Source organism: Carcharhinus amblyrhynchos, chromosome 9 (genome assembly GCF_965287045.1).
Source record: "Carcharhinus amblyrhynchos chromosome 9, sCarAmb.v2.hapA, whole genome shotgun sequence".
Classification (NCBI taxonomy): domain Eukaryota; kingdom Metazoa; phylum Chordata; class Chondrichthyes; order Carcharhiniformes; family Carcharhinidae; genus Carcharhinus; species Carcharhinus amblyrhynchos.
The window spans coordinates 67,936,961-67,962,591 of record NC_137332.1 but is presented as its reverse complement, the minus strand read 5'-3'; the positions used below and the strand labels follow the sequence as shown (position 1 = coordinate 67,962,591).

The 25,631-nt window shown below is 42.1% G+C and overlaps 1 protein-coding gene across 3 annotated transcripts in view; it reads left to right on the top strand.

The window, feature by feature from the left end:
• The first annotated feature begins 4,259 nt into the window (after window positions 1-4,259).
• The window catches only part of nos1apa (nitric oxide synthase 1 (neuronal) adaptor protein a), a 372,151-nt gene continuing 350,779 nt past the window's right edge, over window positions 4,260-25,631 (top strand). For all 3 annotated transcript variants that reach the window (XM_080195868.1, XM_080195866.1, XM_080195871.1), the window contains exons 1-2: window positions 4,260-4,777; window positions 4,885-4,956. In XM_080195868.1, the coding sequence (XP_080051994.1) occupies window positions 4,571-4,777; window positions 4,885-4,956 (279 nt within the window). In that variant the 5' untranslated portion in view covers window positions 4,260-4,570. The remainder of the gene's footprint in view (window positions 4,778-4,884; window positions 4,957-25,631) is intronic.

Sequence of the window (25,631 nt, the reverse complement as noted above, 5' to 3'; positions counted from 1 at the left end):
AAAGGTCTTATGGGTTTATTTGGTAGAACAAGCCACAAGCTTTCGGAGCACTGCCCTTTCATCAGGTGAGTGGGAGTTCTGTTCACAAACAAGGCATATTAAGACACAAACTCAATTTACAAAGTAATGATTGGAATGCGAGTCTTTACAGGCAATCAAGTCTTAAAGGTACAGATAATGTGAGTGGAGAGAGGGTTAAGCACAGGTTAAAGAGATGTGTATTGTCTCCAGCCAGGACAGTTAGTGAGATTTTGCAAGCCCAGGCAAGTCATGGGGGTTACAGATAGTGTGACATGTACCCAAGATCCTGGTTGAGGCCATCCTTATGTGTGCAGGACTTGGCTATCAGTCTCTCCTCAGTGACTCTGTGTTCTCGTGTATCGTGAAGGCTGCCTTGGAGGACACTTACCTGAAGATCAGAGGCCGAATGCTCGTAACCGCTGAAGTTTTCCCCGACAGGAAGAGAACACTCTTGCCTCATGATTGTTGAGCAGTGTTCATTCATCTGTTGTTGTGGCATCAACAACGGATGAATGAACATCGCTCAAAAATCACCAGGCAAGAGTGTTCTCTTCCTGTTGGGGAACACTTCAGAGGCCATGGGCATTCGGCCTCTGATCTTCAGGTAAGCGTTCTCCAAGGCGACTTTCACGATACAGGACAACGCAGAGTCGCTGAGCAGAAACTGATAGCCAAGTTCTGCACACATGAGGATGGTCTCAACCAAAAGCTTGGGTTCATATCACACTATCTGTAACCCCCATGACTTGCCTGAGCTTTCAGGATCTCACTAACTGTCCCGTCTGGAAACAATACACATCTCTTTAACCTGTGCTTAACCCCTCCCCATTCACATTGTCTGTACCTTTAAGATTTGATTACCTGTAAAGACTCGCATTCCAACCATTATTTTGTAATTTGAGTTTGTGTCTTTATATGCCCTGTTTGTGAACAGAACTCCCACTCACCTGACGAAGGGGCAGTGCTACCAAATAAACTTGTTAGATTTTAACCTGCTGTTGTGAGACTTCTTACTGTGCTTACCCCAGTCCAACGCCGGCATCTCTACATGAAAGGTCTTAGACAGCAACCTTTCCCCATTGCACCTCTACTGCAGCTGCCCCAGGCATCCCTCAACATATTGTCCTGGGCTTTGAAATGTGACAGTCTGCAACACTGGGCCAAGGCAACTCTTTGCCCTGGAAGACCAACAGATTTTGGGCAGACCAAAAAGCATCTTTAACTGATGACCCTCCAGTTTGTCTCTGGGTGCACCCCTGGGAACAGCCTGCAGAGCACAGAGTCCTGCGTCATGGAGCTGCTTGGGATGAACATCAACAAAAGCCATTTCATCTCTCTCCAGACTTTCTTTGCAAAGGTACATTCAACAAGGAAGCCATGTTACGCTACTTGTAACCCCCACCGCACTGCCTGATTTTGCAAAATCCTACTAACTGTCCTGGCTTGAGACAAGTCACACTGTTTTAACCTGTGATTACTCTCTCTCCATGCATGCAGTTTATCAGTTTATACTTGTAAAGACTTGATTACCTGGAAAGATTCACATTCCAACCGCTCTTCACATTCTAATCTGTAATTATCGTGTAATTGTGTCTTTGCCTATAAATGCCATGTTTGTGAACTAACCTCCACTCACCAGATGAAGAAGTAGACCAGTTTAAAGTCCAACAGGTTTATTAATCTGTTGTGATTCCAAATAAACTTGTTAGACTTTAACCTCGTGTTGTGAGACTTCTTACTGTGCACAAGGAAGTGGACAATGGTCTCTTCCCCGCCACAGTCACCTCAAGGGTAACGTATGGATGTGGTGAGACTCTGAGTCTGTAGGAAGGACCTGATGGGGAGTGCCTTTCTCACCAGCAACCAAGCTGGTCTTGGTGCTTGTTTGAAAGTTCTGGTGATGAGGCATTTGGTCAAATAGCTTTGAGAGTCTGCTCAGAGGACCATCCAACAGGGTCAACCATCTACTTTTCCCAGAGAACCTCTGGGATGTGACATGCAGACCACTGCCTGATGGTCAAAGGTAGTCAAAGGTGTTTCTCTGCATCAATTTGTATCTTTTATTTTCAGCAGTTTGTTACAGGTGAAATAATCTGGTGTTTCCTTGCTTAGACATCTAGGTCTGGATTTAAGGTTAGTGCATTATCTGTAAGGTTAAGGTTTCCAGCACAGTTCAATGTTGCTTCAGATTTTGTTCCTTTTTTGTGTTAATTCATTTAAAGCACAACTCGTGTGTGAATTGAAAAAAGACAGGGTTGTTTATTCATAGTGCCATCCATGACCTCAGGAAGTCCTGTACAGCCAAGTAAATGCATTTGAAGTGTAGTCATTTTAATGAGATAAGGAAATAAAGGTGGGCAGTGCATATGCATCATTCCACAAACAGCAATGAGAAAAAAAAGACAGGATAATCTTACAGAAAGATCATAGAATCCTTACAGTGCAGAAGGAGGGCATTTAACCCATTGAGCCTGCACTGACAACAATCCCACCCAGGCCCTATCCATGTAACCCCACATATTTATCCTGCTTATCTTCCTGACACTAAGGGGCAATTTAGCATGGCCAATCAACCTAATACGCATATCTTTGAAGTGTGGGAGGAAACCAGAGCATCCGAAGGAAACCCATACAGACATGGGGAGAATGTGCAAACTCTACACAGACAGTGAGCCAAGGCTGGAATTGAACACAGATCCCTGTCACTGTGAGGCAGCAGTGCTAACCACTGTGCCACTGTGCCGCTGTGCCGTCCTAATTCTGTATGGTTTTTTAACAATGTGATGTTGCTTTTCAACTCAGTTACCCTTTCAAGTGGATGTCACAAGATGTTGATCAGAAATGTCTTTTGACTGTGTATGCCAAAGGCAATTGCAATATTGCCAGCTCAGGTCACTTAACTCATGATAGGTTTCAAACATGTGCCTATTCTGCACGTACAAGCTCAAACTAACGTGGTTCAGTTACCCATTAGACCATTGGAAAATCTGCTTTAAAAAATGTAGATTTTATATGTATAAATACGCACAATACATGAGGGTCGGCAGGTTCCCCTGGCAGCCAGGGAAATTGAATTTTCTGAGTGTCATGTCCTCTGATCACTAGGGTCAGTTTTGACTGGCCCCCATTCTTGCTTCTCAGCAGCCAGCAATGGCAATGTTGTGAGTTGCCTTGCCTCACCACTGCATCTCTAGCAATGTACATTGAAAAAGCTCTCTCTTTTTTAGGCCACCAGAAATTAAAGTTTAAAGTTTATTTATTAGTTACAAGCAGCCTTATATTAACACTGCGATGAAGTTACTGTGAAAATCTCCTCATCACCACACTCAGGTGCTTGTTCGGGTACACTGAGGGAGAATTTAGCATGGTCGATGCACCTAACCAGTCATTTGGACTGTGGGAGGAAACCAGAGCACCTGGAAGAAACCTATGCAGACATGGGGAGAATGTGTAGACTCCACAAAGATCCAAAGCCGGGAATCAAACCTGGGTCCCTGTAGCTGTGAGGCAGCAGCACTAACTACTGTGCCACCATGCTGCCCAGAAAAAGGGTTAATTAAACAATGAAGGGGGCACTTTCATTTGAACCAGGGAGCTCTTGATGTGTAGTTAAACACTCTACCATTAAGCTATACCCCTACACTGGAACATACTTAGATTTTCACAATATGATACAACTTTCAATATGATACACGCAAAATTCTGTCCTTATCTTTACTCTAAGTGGAAGTTGAAGCTATTTTTAGAGGTGTTTGTTGTGAATGTATAAATATAAAACAAATCATGAAGAGTGTGTTATATGTGTGTTTTAATGGGACTGTGTACAGTAACATGTAAGTTAGGTGCACAGAGATGACATTGACAGGTACACACAGTACACACACCGCCCCCTTGAAGAGACCGCTGGCTTATTGCTGCTATAGGGTGAGTGCACATTCACCGGTGTTGGGAATTTCGCTAGCAACACATCCTGATTCCTCTCCCAGTGTTGCTGCTCCTCTCCTCTCCCTGGGGTGGGGGGAAATCCAGGAAGCTTGTTGAGTTCTCCAGCCACACGGAGCGCAGTGATGTAACTTTACGCCAATAAAAATCGGGCGGAATTCCCGGCGCCGGCCAATGGGAGGGAGTTCGGGCATTTTTTTGTGTGTGTGTCGGCTGACTTGGGAAGTGTGGTGGTAGTGGCGGGGGTGGGGGGAAGAGATGGCGCTGCCGGAGGGGGAGGGAAAGGCGAGCGGGGGGAGGCTGCTGGAGCAGCAGCAGCAGCCCGGCAGCTGAGTGTTCGCTGCCGGCCAAGGGCATCTCGGCAGCCGCTCACTCGCGGCTTCCACCGCAGCATCGGACTGGGCTCCCTCTGCCTGTGCATGCAGAGAGCAGGGCTCGCAATCCACAGCAAGCCCCAGCATCTGAAGGAGGATCAGAGATTGCAAGCTGGAGCTACATGGTGTGGCATTGGGGCTGGTTTCAAGACTGCCTCAGGCAGCAGCAGCTAAAGTTTCCCTAGTTAGTTTATCTGTATTGTATAGTCCATTATATATATGTGTGTGTGTATATGTATAAAGTTGCACCAGGATACTCCCCCGCTACAAGCCTAGCTTGGGGCTCTTTTGCTTTTGCCCTTGCTGTTTTTCTGGTTATCAATTGTTCAACCAATATGCCCAGCAAAACCAAATACAACTTAGTGGATGATGGACATGATTTGCGGATTCCTTTGCACAATGAAGAGGCTTTCCAGCATGGGATCAGCTTCGAGGCGAAGGTTTGTAACTTTTATCAAAGTTTGTGTCGAAGGAGCTCTTAATTCTTTATGAGGACACCCTTCATTGAATTGCACCCCTCTTTTTGTTCCCATTTTATTTAAAACAGTACATCGGGACATTGGATGTACCCAGACCCAACAGTAGAGTGGAGATCGTGGCTGCCATGAGAAGGATCAGGGTGAGTGACACCACTGTGTACTCTAGTTGTGTGCCGCTTAAGTGTTCCAGTCAACCGGTAGCATGGTTTGTGGCATAAATAATTGAGGTCTGAATTGGCATGAGCTCTGTAACTGCAGTCGGTGCATGAGAGTCAGCCCAGTTGTTAACCAAATATGTTTTGGCAGCGTTCATTGACTTTCCTGATGACAGTCAGCCGTGTTAATCCACCAGGGAGAAGCGGGGTCATGACTGGAATTGTGTGTTGTTGTGTTCGACCTTCAGTGACTGCTGCACGACCCCGCTACTTCAGAATTGTGAATGAACTGCCTTAGGAGCATGTGTTAGTGGGAAGCGAAATGACATGTTAGTATTAACCAACAGGCTTGAAATTCACAACCCGAGTTTGGGGTATCAATGCTGCATTGAAGGTGCCAGAAAGAAGCCCAGTCTGAATACCTATGTTTAACTCAAGATGAGAAACATCTCACCGATCCAGAGGACAGTTTGTTGTCCTGTGGACCAAATGTACAGCACACGATTTGGGTATATTTAATACTGAGATTTATTTTCAACAACGCTCAATTTGCTCTTTAATATGAAAGCAAATCGCTGCTGGAATATGAAACAAAAAAAGTTGCAAAATCTCAGCAGGTCTGACAGCATCTGTGGCGAGAGAATAGAGCCAACGTTTCAAGTCAGGATGACTCGACAGAGCTGCTCTGATGAAGGGTAATCCTGACTCCAAACGTTAGCTCTGTGTTCTCTCCACGGATGCTGTCAGACCTGCTGAGGTTTTCCAGCATTTTCTGTTTTTGATGCCGTACACGACAGGATTTATTCTTTGTTGTGTAGATTTTTTTAAAGTGTACAAGAACTGAGTATCAGAGAGGACTTGTTTAGGTTACTTTGGAGCTCCTACAAACGTCACCTACATAACGCCACCGAAAGCAAGACCTTGCTTGCATTGGTATAGAAAGCACCCTGAGACATAACAAAAATCAGATATAAATCTAGCCGAGTTCCCAAGAATAGTTTAAAACTGTTTGCAATACATATATTGATCTGGTGTAGTGATAGCTCTTGCCCATTCAACATTGAGGTCATGTTTGAAAGTGTTTGTATGGGAAATAAATGAATTTGAGAACTTATTGATTGGGTTTCCAAATTAATGTCACTCTTGCTGAGCTGACAGTCTTAAAGTCGTGACTGACCTTTGTGTTGTTTGAATGGTGTGGTTGTTAAAGTAGGAGGAAAGACTCGCACCTGTAAAAGCGACTGTGCAACCTCAGGACTTTTCAAGACTTTGTGTTGTATATTTGTTCAGCAAGGCAACAGGCAATTTGCATACAGTAAGCTTACACAAGCAGTAGTGGGATAAATGACAAAACAATCTTTCTGGTGATGTTGGTTGAGGGGTAACCATTGGGAGAAATCTCCTGCGCTTCTAGTCACACCATGCAACCTCTACTCTCCAGGTGAAAGGGAAGACGAGGTCTCAGTTTAGCATCTGATCCGACGGCTTAGTCTGTGAATTGTGGCTTGGTTAGTAACGTACCCACATCTGAATCAACAGCTCGTAGATCTAAGTCTTGAGCAAATAATCCAGTATGGTACTGAGGGAGTGTTTCACAGTTGAAGATGCTGTCCTTTTAGCTGAGACTGTAAAGTAGGGACCCAGTCTTTCCCCTCAAGTGAGTGCAAGATTCCTTGGTACTATTTGAAGAAAAGCTAGTGAGATCCCTCCTAGTGTGATCATCAATATTTATCCTCCATCCAATATCACTAAAACAGTATTAGGCTATTTTTTAATTGTTGTATCTGGGACCTTGCTCCACATAAATTAGTTATCTCATCGCCAAATTATACCTTGACCTTAAAAGGCATTCCATTGGCTGTAAAGCGATTTGAGCCTTCCCAAAGTTTTATAAATGCATGCCTGTTTTTTCTTTTTGACAGTGCAGCACTTCCTCAGGCTTGCACTGAAGTGTCACTTTGGATTACATGCTTCATTTCTCAAGTGGGGCTTCGCTCAACAGCCCTTTGGCTTTCACGTTGAGGGTGTTATCACTGGGCCAAGCTTGCATTTAGCTGTTACTGATACAATCTATTCCACATGGAATACTGCATGACTCTCACTGCTTAATGCCCACTGTGCACAAGTCTTTGCAACTTCTTGGGGTGTGGGCATAGCAAATAGCTGTCTAGAAGATTATCTGAATACCAAGGAAGTTAACCCCCATCATATCACCATATGCCACATGAAGGAGTATTGTTGTCTCCTGTTTTATCAGAGGTGTTACATTTTTGCACTAGAAAGTTTTTTTGATTTGGAATGCTGTATTCATTCCACATTTGGATCTGCTAATCCCTGATTAACGTTAGATAATTAATGTTTGCACTATTTTTCATTCTTGGAAACATTGTTTTTAGTGGGAAAAGTTATACCTCCAGATATTTTGCTCGCTATGTTATTTTCCAAAGCTGGTCTCAAAAATCCCAATGTTTCTGTGCCCTAAGAATATTCCAAGTGGATATTTATTGATCTACAATTGTACTAAACATTTAGACATGTTTACTTTTGCGCTGATTGGTCTTTCGTACCTTTTTGTACCTCAGCTGGTAAGCTGCCACCTGACCTCCAAAGTGATCATTGACATTTTCAGGAGGAAATACAAAATGATCGAGAGTTCAAATCTGCAGACAACTGAAGTAGCTTTTTTTTTGTCCTTGTATTTTCCTTGTAACATGCACACACGTGCATAAGTTCTAACTAGGATTACCACTTCATGGCTAAGATTGTTGACTTTTTCCCTAACTTTGAGATAATGCCTTTACACAGATGGTTGCTTCACCTATCTAACTCAGCACAGGTTAAGAATCCAACTTGTAAAATCCATTGTCTCTGTGCCTCAATTCTTATTCTGTGATTGTTTACTGAGAGTTTCATATTTCATAACCAGGAGCTTTGCTTTTTAGGAGCAAAACTTTCCAGATAATGATGAATTTTAACATTATTTTATTATTCTGTTACTGTATTTGTTGGCTTTGAATATGTTTGTTTAAATAATTGGCAATTACTATGAGGCACCAGGCTCAGTGATGCCACAGACCTCATAGTGAATAGAGGTTTTATTAATCAATGTGACTACAGTGCTCTGGTCACTGAAGGACACTGGGCAAGTGGCAGCACGTGCTGCTGTTAATTCAACTCCCCCATACTGGGATTCAACAGCTTCCTCCTTCACCTGTTGAAAAGAATACTTAGGCTGAGATTCCTTCATTAACAGGTAATTACCAAAAATACAAGTTCTTCTATCTTAGCCAAGATACACCTCCTGCCATCTTCTTTGCTTCTCTCCCTGTCTCTCTCTCAAAAGCCTGAAATCATGTTGCAAAGAAACACAGGAAACAGGAGCTGAAGTAGGCTATTCAGTCTTTGAACCAGCTGTGCCATTCAGTAGGATTATGACTGATCCTGTATCTCAACGCTATTCTCCTGCACTCTCCCCATATCCTTCAGCACCTTTTAGAGCATTGAAATTATCTATTTCCTTTGTAAATATATTCAGTGATTTGGTCCCTCTGCCTCCTGTGATCAGGAATTCTATGGGTTCACCTCTGAGTGAAGCAGTTTCTCCTCATATTCCTAAACAGTCTTCTCCATATCCTGAGATTCCTAGATATCCACAGACACAGACAGACACACACCCGCCAGAGGAAACAACATCCCTACATTCAGTCTTGTTTGGCCTTGTTGAATATGGTTGAAAAGTTGGTGGCTTGTCAAGGCTGATGTTAATATCAGTTACAGCAGCCTGCCTTTTAGTCCTTCTCAACCACACCTCTTCTCCCACTGGCCCTTGCAAACTCAATTCCTAGTTCTGTCATCCTGCAGTGCAGCAGCAATCCTTCATGTGTTATTGCACCAGTCATTGTGTCAGGGGAAGATGACTGGTCAGGAAATGAGGAATTATGTGAAAATGGACCCATTTCCACTCCACCTCCCGCTAAAGAATTATTGTGGAATGGATCCTGTTCAACTGGCATAAAGTGGCATAAACTGAACAAGTGCATTTTAGATGTTAAGAGTTGAAGATCCCTTGTCTAGGGCAGTGAGTTTAAAGTTGGAAATTGGTGGCCCAATGCAAGTGTGAAGCCATAATTATGCTGAAATGTGACCTTTGAACTGTGCAAAGTCACAGTGGTCACAAACCTCCTTGGTTGTAATGTAAACTTCATAGACCTTGGAATTAACTGGAATTAAGTAAAGTGGTTTCATGTCAAGCAACTCATACATAATCTACTGAGTAAATCTGCTTCTGTTCAGTAATAACTCTGTTTGCATTCTTGTCCCTCAATTAAACTGAATATCATGACAGAAATAGGACAAGGTTTTTTTCTCTCGATATTAGCAGCATTCAGCTTTGTGTACTATTGGATATAACTTCCTATAATTGTCCTATTTTCCGGACCTCAACCTTTTGTCGTATTTTATCATATTGCACTTGCTGCAATTTGTTCCAGCCGACAGCTCATCTTTCAGAAATGTTAAGCTTGGTGTTTATTAATTCAGCTTTCACACAGGAGCTAAATGTCTGTAACCACCTGCCTGAGCTTTCCTTGGAGAAAAGATGCGTTTGTTGTTTGCAAATGTGTTCAAAATTATTTTGCTAGTGATGGGCATATAATACCCAGTTGACACACATTGAAAATATCCCTTATTACTAGTCATAGTGAATGCTTCCAAGGAATTTTACTCATGCAAAATTCACATAGCCGCAATGTAAAAGCAAGCTGGTTGCCATTAGTTTCAAAAAGGTGGAGAGGTTTCTGGTGTTGTGTGAACCTATATTGTGCTTCTCAGTGGTTGATTTGACCACTGAATCCCTACAGTGCTACTTATACTGATTAGCCAAGTTCCCCACACATGAAGATGGCCTCAAACAGGATGTTGGGTTCATGTCACACTACCTGTAACCCCCACGACTTACCTGGGCTTGCAAAATCTCACTAACTGTCCTCGCTTGAGACAATTCGCACCTCTTTAACCTGTGCTTATCTCTCTCTCCAATTGCATTGTCTGCATCTTTAAAGACTTGATTACCTGTTAAGACTCGCATTCCAACCATTATCTTGTAACTGAGTCTGTGTCTATATATACTCTGTTTGTGAACCGAACACTCAACTCACTGATGAAAGGGCAGTGCTCTGAAAGCTCATGCTACCAAATAAAACTGTTGGACTTTAACCTGGTATTGTGAGACTTCTTACTGTGCTTACTCCAGTCCAATGCTGGCATCTCCACACCATGTCCACATGAAGTCAGCGCTACTGGAATCATGGACTGCAGTCTTCCATCATCCACTCCTCGCAGTTGTAAACATTTTAATCATAAGTGACCTTCTTTCTTGTCATAGCACGTAGGCCTACTGCCAGGACTTCGAACAACCAGGCTACCATGTGCTGAATAAACAATTGTTATGATTTCTGGGGGAAACTGGAAACCAAAATAACCAAATTACTAAATAGCCCCCAAATGAAGAAATTACCAATAAAATTCCATTTTTTTTTTTAATTTTTGTGGCTTTTACTTTAACTTAAATCAGAATCCATGTAAGTTGATCATGAATTAACAGGCAAACTATGGTTACTATAAACTGCACACAGTACAACAAAAACTATTTCTTGATTCCAAACATTCCCCACACATGTGGCACCACATACAATCTGAGGCTTTCCAATTTGGCCTTTGGAATGTAGGATCTCTTACTTTGCTCACTCAATAGATTTGTTTGTTGCATCATCTGCAATGAAAACTTCACTCCATCCAAGTCCCTTCAAAATAGTCATCACCCAGATGGCACACTCCAGTGGAATCTCCTTTAGGTAGGTTCATAGTGGTCTTGATGGCCCAGAGACTTCTTCATCTGCCTCTTTCAATCAATCTTATTAAACAGTTTAGTTGGCTCAGGTAAAACTATGCATAGGCATAGAATTGTCCGCTTCTCAATCCCTGCTCTAACCCTGTCTTCAACTTTGTCTTTTTTAAAGTTACACACACAGCTCCTTGTAAATGTGCCTTCTCTGTTCTTCCCTTCACCTTTCCTTTATGTTTGCCAGCCACAAGACTTTCAAATGTTAACTCTCTTATTGGCATTGCTTCCGGGTCAAGAGTTACCAGTGCATGTGGACCAGTATTTCTTATTAAAGAAAGTTATAATTGATCCCTTTTACAGTTGATGCAAGTTACTTTAAAATAGGTTTAAAATCAGTTACAGATTCCACACATATTTAAAGAAAAAACAAATTTTCCTTACTGTGGTACTTTTGAGTCAAACGTCATGACACAATCAATCTTGTAAACATGGGTCTGATTATGCATTCCTGAACAATGTTCATCTGAATTTGCACTTTGTCAAGCTCCATTGCACCCATTCATTGCTTTTCTATTCATTTTGTGAGTTGTACACAGAATATATCATGTACTAGATGGTGTTCTTTACATTCTTGGCCGCCTTTGCTTCCACTGACAAAAAGATGTACATCTTTGACAACTGACTAATGTCATGTTGATTATATTGTTATCTACAGATCCACATGAGATTTCCAAGTGCCACAAATTCCCTTCTGATCTGTAATCTGAGTTGATTGCATTTCTTAGTGTTCCTAAAGTGAAGCCATCACTGAATACGTTTCCATTTTCTTAATTGTTGTTTTGTGTCCCAGAGAAGTCCAATGCAAACTGGAGGGATAGCACCAAAATTTTCAATTAAACAATTCACAACATTCTGGGCTCAACATTGAGTTTAACAATTTTGGACTGAACTTTCTCCTCCATTTTGACTCTTTAATCCAAATATTTTCAGTCTCAAAGCAATCCTTCCCCTACAGGTCATCCGTCACTTGTTCTTAAATTTTGCCTTTACAGAGTACTGATCCTTGATCTGCTATTAACACATTCTGCTATCTTACCGTTATGATACTATCAACACCTTCTCTAGTCTTCAACATTATCATTTACACTTATTTTGTCTTGTGCCCTAAACATCTTTTTACAATCTCAGATTTTCTATTTTGTTACACCTGCTACATCCCCTATTAAAATGTATTAAAATCAATCCCATTTCTCTTTTTCTTCAGCTTTTGAAGAAGAGTCATATTGACACACTCTGCCAGTCCTGCTCTGTTTTTTTTGCAACATTTTGTCTTTATTTCAAATTTGCAGCATCTGCAATATTTTGCATTTATACGAGTAGATTTTCATAATCTTGGAAATATAGAATAAAATATTCAACTTATTTATGCTGTCCAGTTGAATTAGCATTGTCAGTGCACAAGTGTCATGTCTCCACTGCATCCTCCTCACTTTTCCCTGTTGAACATTGCATTTGTTGATGTGGTTGGTGAACTGTTAAAATCCTTAAACAATCCAGGCCATCTATTTGATCAATGTAGAGGTTGTTTGGCAAGTGAAAGTTTCAGTTGAAAGGGAAGATTACACACAGCGATAGTGGTAGTTATGGGCAACAGAACAATTTACATGGCTACATCCTTGTGGAACACTGGAGTACACAGATAAATTAGGAAAGATGGAGGATATTTGGAAAATACCTTTTATTCACTAACATTAATGAATAAAGAGAGCATGCTTATGAAGCAAGGAAACCAAGTGTGCAGAAGTAAATTTTCCCACGTTTGGTATTGGTTCAGACGTGGAAAATTTGTTGGAAGGAAAAGGAAGCATAGCTTGCTTTACAGAGAAATCTTTTACCAAGCTTTTGCAGTAGCCATGTCTAAAATGACGAGAGGAGAAGAGAGGGAACGAGAGGAGTTTAAATTTCAAAAAAATGCTTGGTTTACAGAAATTTAATCATGTATCCCATGAAGTTGAAAATGAGATTAGAATAGATTGGTGTTTGATACTGGCACAGACCCAATGGGCTGAAGGGTCTCTTTCTGTACTTTAAAACTCTACAACTGTTTTTCTTTTTGATAAATGTGTTGTATTTTCTGATAATGTGCCTTTGTTGTCAGGACAATAATATTTTCTGGCAGTGCGCTCGCATATATTTCTGACTCTTATCTGACCAGTATTTGGGAGTGTCACTCCAAAGGTCAAAGAGCCTATAGAATGGGAAGGGGGAGGGAAGCGTGGCCAAAAGGGATTGCACAGGTTGAAAGTTGTATTCCAATAAGAATTTGATTCTCTAAGACTTCATTTTCTGGATTAAAAATTCAAATGACCTTGAAGGAAGTCCATGTGTAATCTTTCCTGTTTAGATTTCCATGGCATTTTTTTTTCTGAAAAGCTGTATAAGTTTTTTGAAAATGTTGAAGATTGAACGTGCATGAAGAGGTCAACAGCATTCAGAGTGCGGCTGATGTAAGTGAAAAGTTACACTTGTGCCACACATTCCAGGTATTGGCCAACTCCAGCAAGAGAGTCTAACCACAGCCTTCAACAGCATTGCCATCCGTTAATCTCCCACATCAATATCACAGAAGCTGCTACTGATTGGAAGCTTAACTGGACCAGTCACGAATACTGTAATTCCCAGAGCAGGTCAGAGGCTGGCAGTTCTGCAGTGATGTGGAGATGCTGGCGTTGGACAGGGATAAACACAGTAAGAAGTCTCCCAACACCAGGTTAAAGTCCAACTAGTTTATTTGATGGTAAACCCACAAGCTTTTGGGGTTTGCCCCTTTGTCAGGTCAGTATCTGCAGTGAGCCACTCACCTTCCTGATTTCCCCAAAACCTGTCCACCATCTACAAGATGCAAGTCAGAAGTGCGATGGAATACTCTCCACTTGCCTGGACGAGTGCAGCTCCAACAACGCTCCAGAAGCTTCACACCATCCAGGACAAAGCAGTCCAGTTGATCTGCACTCTATCTACTGCTAAACACCATGTCTGTAGCATCAGAGGAACTCACCAACGGTTCAAAAATAGCACCTTCCAAACTTACAACTTCTGCCAACTAGGAGACAATGGAATCAAATACGTGCCACATGCAAGTTCCCCTCCAAGTCACCAATCACCAATGTCGCAAGGCCAAAAATCCTGGAATACTCTCCCCAGTGGCACTGTGGGTGTACCTACACCATAGCAACTGCAGCAATTCAAGAAAGCAGCTCAGCACCACTGAGAACAATTAGGGATGGACAATAAATGCTGGCTGAGCCAGTGCCATCCACATCCTATGAATGACCAGGAAAAAATGCAATGAGTCACTCCCCTAGGTGATTGTACTTAAGTCAATTTTTAATTGTGCAATTTTTAAACATGTATTCTTTCACATTTGGGGGCATAACTGGCTAAGCCAGCATTTATTGCTTACCTTTGAGAAAGTGATCACACATCACAAGCAAATAAATATTTACTGAGATAATCTATTTTCAGAATAACTATATTACAATGTGTTGCAATGCAAAATATGAGAACAAGTGAAGTATGTTACGTTGGAGGACTTGGTTTACTGTGTCTTGAATAAGTGCAGGCTTGTTTTTGCTGCTCTTTACAAAGAGGACATGAATCATACAACTACCAACAATACGAGTGTTTTTGTGAAGGCTTGGTAATAGTGCCATTATGTTCAATTATGTTTAGTTGTTTTCACTATTGCTTTGAACCACAGTGAATGTGGTGTCAAGATGAGAAGTCCACGTGATGCCTTCCTGAGTTTTGATAGTGTCTCCACTAATTAAACACCCACATTTAAGCTCATCATCGCTTGTAACAGGCAAAAAAATGATCATCTATTTGCATTAACACAAATTTCAAAATGGATCACTTAAGACAGCTGGCAATTTATGCTGGCCAGTAATTGCTGTACTTACTGACCAGTGCACCACTTGATAAGGTTTCTTTTTCATTAATTCAACCATATTGTGTCCTTTTTTCACTGTGTCCTGGACACTGGACAGCGCCAAGGGGTTAGACCTAAAGTAAGGGTGTGGGGGCTGTGCATTCTACACTTGAGGATCGCCAGTGTGTGTGTCATCAGCGGGAGGGGATGGGGGAGGGCACGTGATATCTGGCGGAGTGACAATCTTCCGATGCATTATTGTACATTGTGCAGGGGGAGATCATGGTGCATGCATAATACCATGCTCTAGCAGTCAGTGGCTGACTTCCTGTATAAATACACTCTGTCCATTCCTTCCACTGGCAAGAATCACACTTTACCTCTTCTTTTTCTAAGTATGATAAGATTTGATTTTTTTTCTCTCTGAAAATATGGATGCAGTTCTTCCCTGTTTTCATGCTTTGATTTGATTAATCATGTCATGTGTATTTATATACAGTGAAAAGTATTGTTTCTTGCGCGTGATACAGACAAAGCATACCATACATTTTAAAGGAGAGAATGCAGAATGTAATGTTACAGTCACAGCTATGGTGTAGAGAAAGATCAACTTAATTTGAAAGCCTGATGGCAGCAAGGAAGAAGCTGTTTTTGATTCAGTTGGGGCACGTCCTCAGACTTTTGTATGTCTGGGGTGTGTGGGTCCTTGATAACAATGCTGGCTTCTTTTGAGGCAGCGGGAAGTGTAGACAGAATTAATTGGGGATAAACAATAAATGCTGGCTGATGGAAGGCTGGTTTGCTCAATGGACTGGGCTTCGTTCATGACCCTTTTGTAGTTTCTTGCAGTCTTAAAGCAGGACCCATACCAAGCTGTGATACAACTAGAAAAAATTGCTTTCTATGGTGCATTTGTAAAAGTTGTTGAGAGTCGTAGCTGACATGTCAAACTTCCTTAGCCTCCTGAACAGTAAAAGTGTTGTTGGGCTTTCTTGACTATAGCATCGGCATGGAGGGTCCAGGACAGGTTGTCGGTGATCTGGACGCTTAAACTTGAAGCTTCCGACTATTTCTACTTCTTCGGCCATATTGCTGTAGGCAGGGACTTTTTCTCCACTGTGCTTCCTGAAGTCGATGACTATTGCCCTTATTTGGTCGACATTGAGGGAGAGATTATTATTGCAGCGGTTCACCAGATTCTCTATCTCTTTCCTGTACTCTGTCTCATTTATTTGAGATCTGACCCACTACAGTGGTGTCACCAGCAAACTTGAAATTCGAGTTGGAGAGGAATTTGGCCCCACAGTCATAGGTATATAAGGAGTATAAAATAAGGGGCTGATGTCACAGCCTTGAGACACTGGTGTTGAAGGTGATTGTGGAAGAGGTGTTGTGGCCTACCCTCACTGATTGTGCTTTGTGGGTTAGAAGTTGCAGAGGGAGGAGCTGAGCCCTGGGTCACGGAATTTGGAGATGAGCTTTGTAGGAATAATGGTGTTGAAGACTGAGTGTAGTTAATAATAGGAAACTGACATGGGTGTCTTTATTATCTAGGTGTTCCTGGCTTGAATGTAGGGCCAGGGAAATGGTGCCTGCTGTGGACCTGTTGCAGTGATAGATGATTCATGCAATCTGGGAGGCCGGAATTGATTTGTGCCTCGATTTAACCTCTTGAAGCATTTCATAATGATGGATGTCAGAGCCACTGGACGATAGTCATTGAGGCATGCTGCCTGACTTTTCTTTGGTGTCAAGGTGGTGATTGTCTTCTTGAAGCAGATAGGGACCTCTGATATAAAGACAGGTTAAAGATGTCTGAGAGAACCTCTGCCAGCTGGTCCACGCAGGATCTGAGTGCCCATCCAGTACCCCATCTGTCTTTCGACACTTAGAATTTGTTTGGTAAGATTGCCCCCAGCTTGTTTCCCTCCAAAAAAAAAAGGCCAGTTTTCTATCCAGATCTTGCACAGTCTGCCAAAAAATACAAGCAGGCGTGTTTTCAAACCATGTAGGGACCTCAACATGCCAGCAAAGCCCACACTGAGATCAGGGCACCATGTTTAAAGGGAACCTCAATCAAAGCAAAAGAACCTCTCTCAACTGCACCATGGAGGTCTCCATGGGCTCCTCACTTCACCTGCCTGGACCACCCCCACCCGGATCAGAACCAGCATTCACCCATGATCTCTCGAACCCCACCCCTACTTCCCCCACTCCACGCGGCCATCACTGGCACCCCCAATTCCCACATCTGCCCTCCCCTACCCACCACAAATAAACCCTCCCCCATGAAGCTCCCACTGGGGTTCACTCCTGGCACAGGTTGACACTAGCATGGTGCTGACCTGTGCCAGGGGACATTTCCAGGCCCTCTCTCATGGGGCTGTCATCTCCTTTCGGCCTTAGGAGGATCCCTGTGACAGGTTTACATCAGGGTGACATCATGTCAGCGCTATTTGTGTATATGGCAGGGGCTCACCATCAGTCTTTGCTGATTTGACTGACTTCCACAGCCAAAGAGTTCTACGATCACAATTATCAGGGGTGTTTTGTGTGTGCTTGCCAACTTCCAACCTGTGGCAACTCTTAGTCTATTCTTTGCATATTCCAAATGGGATGGTAAATCCATCTGGGCATTCCACAGGAACTCTCTCTTGATGGGAAGGCTGTCATGTCCCTTTGTCTCCATTGGCGATGGTGATTGGCTTTTATAAGTGCCTGGCCTGGTAACAGGGTGGGGGTCCATTTGTCTCTTAGAGAATGACGTGCAGCAATGCAGCCAGTGGCTTGAGTAACTAATTTTCAGATAATCTGAGGTTTTATTTAAAGTCCGATATTTCTGGCTGCAATTTAATGTGTTTTTTTTCCTCCTTTATTATCATGACAGTAGGAACTTCTATTAAATTAGTGGATGGATGGATTTCATGTGAATGCATGAAATATTCAAATGACATAATTTCAAAATTATATTTGTATTGCTCAAAGCATCAAAATCAGTCTGCACTCCCAGAATAGTTTGGCATTATAACCACGACAAAATGAATCATTTGTTGCTCAAGGGATGTAACAACCAAATGAAGTTGGAAATAAAGGGCCAGGGTTTAATATTGGAGGCAGTTTATACTCTTGAGTATCCAAAGTTTAAAAAAGGCCGCAAAGTAGTCAAATCTTGGTTTTCAGTGTCAGTCCACCTGAGTTGGGATGGAATGTACTAAAGGGCTTTACACAGTAACTAACTGCAGATAGACCAGTGTAGAACTGTTAATTTTCGTGATGCTTGCATTGCTCTGGAAAAGACGTTGTCATTGTTAAAACACTGGTACTTGTGGGTATGTGAGGACATGAACTGTGTCTGATCCTACCCTTTTAAACTGCAGCTTTCACAGAAATAACGATAGCACTTGTGCACATCTGGATTATTAAACAATCAAGACCTTTCGTAACAAGGTAATCTGGTACCTTCTTTCACACACTGGCTTTTGCTGTTTTGAACCCCTTGTTCCTTTATTAGATGCTGTGGTTTTATTTGAATATTCTGCACTAGAATTCTGTTAGTGTATGATATTATTGATTTGTCACTGATTACAGCTTTTACATTGACCGAAGGGCAGAAAGTATTCACTCAAACGTCCACAGGTCTGACTACAGGTATTCATTTAATATTAGCTCCAATAAACCCTAAAGCCAGCACTGCATGACTAGCTTCTTGGTTCATTTAACATCAATGTGACTAGATTTCTCCTTCCCCCGCCTTCTGCCCCTGAGCCCTACTCCCTCAGACTGCTAAATTTATATCTGTAACTTGAGGTGCTTTTTTGTTTTGCACAGGATTTTGTTTCATTTTGAACTTGGAAGACCAATTGATTTCCCCAAAATTAAATTTTATTCAGTCCATAGGAAATAAAACTGACAGTGAAGTATATGTACATTGGGACCTGAGTGGCATTAGATTAGCGAGATGGTGTGGTCTGGAATATCAGTTTAAGTTTATTTACTGGTATCACAAATAGGCTTACATTAACATTATGATGAAGTTACTGTGAAAATCCCTAGTTGCCACACTCTGGTGCCTGTACAGGTACGCTGAGGGAGAATTTAGTGTGGCCAATGCACTTAACCAGCACATCCTTCAGACAGTGGGAGGAAACTTGCCCAGACACTGGGAGAACATGCAGACACTACACAGACAATGACCCAAGCCGGGATCAAAGTCAGATTTCTGGTGCTGCGAGACAGCTAACCACTGCGCCACCATGCTACCAGGCTGTGGTTGTTCATGGAGGCCTATCTCCTTACTTTGGCCCACAGTTGAAGTGGAGTGGCTCCCTCCCTGCAAGCTATGTAACCAATTGTCTTTCTCAAATGGTTCTTCATAAGCTATGGCATCTTGGGGCCTGTATTTCCCTATTTCCAACTTTTGGCTAAATACTGCTTTTCTTCACCACAGTTGGCACAGTGGTTAGTGTTGCTACCTCAGTGCCCAGGACCCAAGTTCAATTCCAGCCTTGGGTCACTGTCTGTGCGGAGTCTGCATGTTCTCCCCGTATGGGTTTCTACCCACTATCCGAATGACATGCTAGTTAGGTGCCAGGGACCTGGGTTCAATTCTGGCCTTCGTTGACTGTGTGCGTAGGTTTTCTCCCACAGTTCAAAGATGTGCAGGTTAGTTTGACTGGCCATGGAATATTGTCCTTTAGTGTCCAAAGATGCGTAGGTTAAGGGGATTAGCTGTGTAAAAACATGGGGCTATGTGGATAGAGCTTGGCAAGTTGGCGCAGAGTCAATGGGCTGAAAGACTTTCTCCTGCCCTGTTGGGGTTCTATGATGATAACTGATCTATCAACTACATAGCAGTAATGCATTGCTTTGAAACCTAAGCACAATTTCCAGTAGTTACTCCTTTCATGGATAGGAGAAAGAGGAATTTTATCCAGATTGTGTTTGGTGACCTGAATATGTTGGGAAACTAGAGTGTGGGTATACAGATCATAGCTATTACAAGGTGAGGTAACTTTGTTTATTGGCAACTTTAATGGCTCAACAATCACCATATCCACCAGTGAGGTAAATGGTGGACTTTTACCTGAAAGCATATGTATTTTCTGTGATTGGTGTGGCCGGAACAGTGTGCTTTTGTTACAAGTATCATTTTTGTATTAATCTATTCAAACGAAAATGAAGCGAATTGTGACCTGTGTATTTGTCTGCCTGCATAATTCTGCTCCTGTAAAGTCATCCTCATTAGGATTGTAGAAGAGCCAGTTTTGCAACTATTACTGAAAGGAAAGGAATGATTCATTTGAAAGTTGAGATGTCGTCCAGGATTTCAGGTTTTAGTATTTCTCTAAGATGGGTAGACCTGATAGCATGTTAATTCCAGGCATTTGGGAACATGTTTATTACGACTGCTGTGAGAAGTTTCTCTCTTCTGATCTACATCATGAGCAAACATCTTTTTGCTGTTTCTATTACTTCCACAGGTAACAATCACTATATGTAACAGTGATCCTTTTCCAAACAAGAAAGCATCTATATTTGCATAATGCCTTTAATCCCTTGGGGATGTTTCAAAGCACTTCCTGGCAGTGAAGAACTTTTAAAGTGCAATCTTTTTATATTTGTAGGTGAACCTGGGTAGTCAGTTCTCTCACAGCAAAGGTGCCACCAGTAACAAGGAGGGGTTGTTATTGACCAGTTATCACATTTTGTTGATGTGAGTTGGAATGCAAAAAGACTTTATTTTTGTCTCTGAATCATGCTTTGGGATGTTTTTCAGACAAGTTTTCAATAAACTGAGTTTCCTTTCCTGGTCATTTTGTTTTGTCTCTGGTTGGTAAGATTGACCGGAGCCCAGGTCATTATTAATGACCCTATTTAGCAGTTGTGCCAGCCTCTGCACAGAATCTTGTGGTTTTCCTGAACCACCAGCAATTCTGTTCCATTATTTGCAGACACTGAGTAATGAGGTCAATGGCTACTTCCCAGGTGGCAGTGGAGTTCTCAGTTTAGGCCAATCCCTCCAACCGGGGTTGCTTAAGGACGAGGACAGACCACCATGGCGGTTCCTAAATGGTTCCTCCCGGACAGAATACTTAAGTGCCTTTTACAATACTGTTTTTCCAGGGTTTTTTAGTCTGCTACACAGATCATCACCATGCAAACGTGTCCAGTGATGGAGCAGGTGGATGAGAATGAGACCTACCTGCTCTGCCCCCTGGCAGCATGGTACTGGGTAGTGAACCAGAAGATATTTCTGCTGAATTGGTATTTCAGACAGCAACGGTGATGTGCCAGGCTGCTGTAGAAGCTAAGTATTGTGTTGTCCAAAAGTTAGCGGACCACTCTTTATCCTATTCTGTTAAATCAACTACTGGGGTCAATTGATGTCCTCATCTGCATGTACTCTAACAGGGGCCCCATGCCTTTGTGGAGTTGCTGCCAAGTAAAAACTGATTACTTCCTTGTTGGGTGGGCCCCACAGATTGGGCATCCTATGGCTCACACTGTGCCCCTTTAAGGCTGGTTCTGCTGAAAGCAGTCCTTGTGGAGCGCACCGTACTGCCCTTGTGGAGCACACAACCTTCTGCCCCTCCTTCCCCCAGTTGACTGGCTTTGCTTGGCTCCACAAATCCACCTTGATTCATCAACCACTTCCACCTTTGCTGGTCGAGTCCTGCTGCAATCCCAACAGTGGCCTGTCATCCTGGAGGTGCTGTTGGCCCTCCATTCTTAAAGGGGGTTAAATCCCTGATGCCTGAAAAACCATCAGGGGCTTGAATTATGCCGTTGAATCTGCTCTGCCATTCGATTAATATGTTCCTCTTCCCCATTTTCCTGCCTTCTCCCCATAATGTTTCACCCCATTAACAATTAAAAGATTTGTCTAACTCCTCCTTAAATTTACTCACCGTCCCAGCATCTATCATACTTTTGTGGCACCTAATTTCTCAGATTCACAACCCTTTGCACTGGGCTGTCTGGCTAGTTGACAGGCTTATCTCCACAATCATTAATTTTGGCCCTGAACATTTCTTCAGGCCAATCTTGAGATGATGTGCTAGGATAAATGTACATGGCTTCGAACTACGATCTGCTTCTGTGCATCAAGAGCAGATGTGAAAAATTGAAGCAGACAAAGAAAAGAAGCAGATTGCCTGCGCTCGGCTGCTGTTTAATATTAAATCTAATTTGAGTGAAATTGCCCATCAGGAAATTGAGAAAAAATTGAGATGGATACAAATCTCTTTTTATTAGAAGAAATTAAAGAGCAGTAACTAAATATCAAGCAGCAAATCATTGCAAATAAGTTACACATTCAAAAATGAAAACAGTTCCATAATTAATGATTAACAACGGAGGAACATTTTCAAAATAAAATTGGCACTTTTCCCATAGCTGCCCTTTCGAAACATGCCTTACTACTTTATACTTTTCAATAGTAACCGTGTGCCTTTATGCCCATCCAACATAACTAATTTTATACCCAACTTGTGCTTCCCTGCTCTGGCTACTCAACCTTGTCACCGTGTAGTTAACAGAGGCATATGTCGGAGGATATGTAATGAAGAACTGTGTGCACAAGGGCAGGTTTGGCATGGTGAGCAGATTCATCCTGCCAAGTTGCCATACTACTGATTCAGGTTACAAAAAAAAGTTGATAGGAGCAGTGTAAACATTGAATGTCATCTGTAACTGTAATTTTGCTGACTATGTACTTAAATTATAGGGCATGGATTTTGCTCCACGCAAATTATAGACTCAAGCACAAAGAACATAGTTACTCTGGCAATTAAATACTGAAATATTCCTGATGTGTTTACGACACATTACATCTTGGAAATTGCATCTTGTGAAGTTTGATATACAGGTGCTTATACTTTCAAATGCAATTTCCTGGTCTCTTATTTTAAGAGGCACCAACGTCTGAGTTAAAAAAGGAGTCAGGTAATTGCAGTCAAAAATATTGACTTGCCTTTGTAGATCTTAATTTCAAGGCCTATGTTTTCACTAATTTGCGAATCTGAAACTGGTTGCACATCCTTTATAGGCCACCCCTGCACCACCTTTAATTGAAGGAATGAAATGCTGGTGGCTTCTATGAATGGGTGGTGTAGCCAAGTTCTGATTCAAATCTGATCCACGCTTGCCATGGTCGGAGAACCGAGTTTAACCAACAGCCGGAATTTAGCTGACTCTAAATTTAACTTTTTTATTTTATTGTATCAGGAAGGGGAGCCAGCAAAGAAGGGGACTGCAGGGGGTAGGGGGCTGATCTGGAGGATAATAGGTTAGAATGTAGCTCAGGCAGTCTTGCTTTTTAACAGCGAGGATTCTATAGGCAGGTGAGTAATTACGGAATGGCATATACGTGAAGTGATATTTGAGTCGCAAAGATCTGGACGATGGGGCACATCACAAATCCGATCAATGTAAAAGTAATGTCCTGTGAGCACATTGGGTTGCACAGTAAGAAGTCTCACAACACCAGGTTAAAGTCCAACCAGTTTATTTGATAGTAAACCCACAAGTTTTTGGAAATGCTGTTCCTTCGTCAGGTGTGTGGCAAGTTCTGATCAGAAGGGCATATAAAGACACACACACACAGTTTAACATTGGGTTGCAGCAGTTTTAAAGAATTTTTCCCCAAGAAAACCATTGACTTCATTAGGAATGATTTATGGTCTCTTTCTTTCAAGAACAAATGGGTATGAGTGTACGCTTTGTGAAGCCAAGTTGACCCGAGAACATCTTGACACAAGCTGGCTGAGCTGCTGCTGTGTGTGGACCATCAGTGCAGAAGTACCCATGGTTTTAGGTCTGGTTAGTTTTCAAAATGAAAGAAACCTTATTTTTTCATGATGTCTAAAATAATCAAACAATTGTGTTTCAAATAAGACTTCATCAACATTAAAAACATTATTTTCTTCAATATTCAAATACTTGAAGGGGGGAGAGGTGGGGGGAGCAGCCCTTTATAGAACGACTCCTCTCATTTCAAAGATGTGTGTCCATATAGGGTCTTTCAGGATGTCCAAACATTCCAGAGTGTCTTACAGCAAGTTCTTCAGAACTGCTGTAATGCAGGAAACAGCAGCCAATTTGCAAGCAACAAGCTCTTGTAAACAGCAAAATATTGACCAGTTCATCTGTGGTGTGCTGGAGTGTAGGTCTAGATTTTTACGCTTGGGGCTCTGGGGTGAATCTTAAATGTTTTTGCAAGCAGTGAATTAACAGTAAATAAACAATTCATCAGTGATCCAAAATATGACGCACTAACACATTGTATTGTATCCTTCAATCCATCTTTTGATATAATCAGAGTGATGCCAAAGCTCTGGAGATTTGAAAATGTTCCACCTCCATTTAGAAAACGGGAGTGGATAAGCCAGGGAACTACAGACAAATCAGTCTAATAATACAGTGATGGGAAGACTATAAATAAGGACAATATTTTTCTTATTATTCATGAAAAGTCTGGTGCAATGATGCACCTTTGTAGATTTCATGAGGAAACGCAAAAGGTCTTTAATAAAGAAAAACTGGACAGCAGCCAGCAAGCTGCCCTAGTCCCCTACATGTCTGCTGCCCAAGAGGATTCCACCCCCTGGAATGATTTCTCTCTCTCTCCTTTTTTTTTCCCCCAACCCCCAAGTCAGGTGACCTTTTATTCTGCTGTGTTGCCCTTAAAGAGACAACCTTGCTGGGTACAGGTAAAATATAAAAGCGTGTTGATGAGATGAAACTTGGCAACATTAGAAATAGTGAGCAGGATAGTTCCAGATTTTGGGAGAATGTCACATCAACACAACCTGGCAGACACAATTTCATGTGAATGTGAAGTGATTCACCTTTGCTACTCATTGTTCCTCCAATGAAACCTAGATGTTACTATCTGGGGTGGTGGCAGGGTCATGTGCAAGAACAGAGGGACTTGGATGATGTAAATCTACAAATATTTGGATGTGACATTGCAAGTGGATAAGGAAGTTTAAAGGGTACAGAATACTGGACTTTGTAAGTGAGAGCATTGAGTATAAAAGCAAAGAGGTCATGCTAAATATTTACATACCACTGATTAGGCCTCGTGGAATATTATGTACAATTTTGGGCATCCCTAAGAGGGTACAGTGGGGGATTACCAACCTTATCATACAAATGATGGTATTCAGATATGTGGAAAGACTGGAGAAGCTGGGATTGTTTTCCTTGGATCAGGAATGGTTAAGGGGTGTCCTAGTGGAGGTGTTAAAAATTTATAAGGGACTTTGACTCCTCATGTAGAGAGAATCTATTTCCTTCAGCAAGTAGATCAGTAGCTAGAGGCCATGGATTTAAAATAATTAGCAGGAAAAGGAGAATTTTCACACCAAGGACTAAAATCTAGAACATACTCCGTGAAAGAGCAATGGAATCAGATGCCAAAGAAATTTTTTCAAAAGGCAATTGGACAAGTATGTGAAGAGGACTGATTTTGGCAGGGTTGTGGGGAAAGCTGAGGTGTAGAATTAAATTGGACAGCTGTTTTTAAAGCCAGCATGACATAGTGGGCTGAATGGCCTCCTCCTGTGCTGTAAGATTCTTTTTATTAATTCATGGGCTGTGGGCTTCTTTGACTAGGCTGGCATTTATTACCCATCTCTAAAATGCCTTTGAGAAGGTGGCGGGTGAGCTAAATTCTTGAACCATTGCAATCCCTGTGACATAAGAACACAGTACTAGTAGGAAGGGAGTTCCAAGATTTTCACCCAGCAACAGTGAAGGAACAGAGGGGAGCTTGCAGGTGGTGGTGTTCCCATGTATCTGCTGCTCTTGTCCTTCCTTCTAGATGGTAGTGGTCCTGGGTTTGGAAGGTGCTACCTAAGGAGCCTTGGTGAGTTCCTGCAGTGC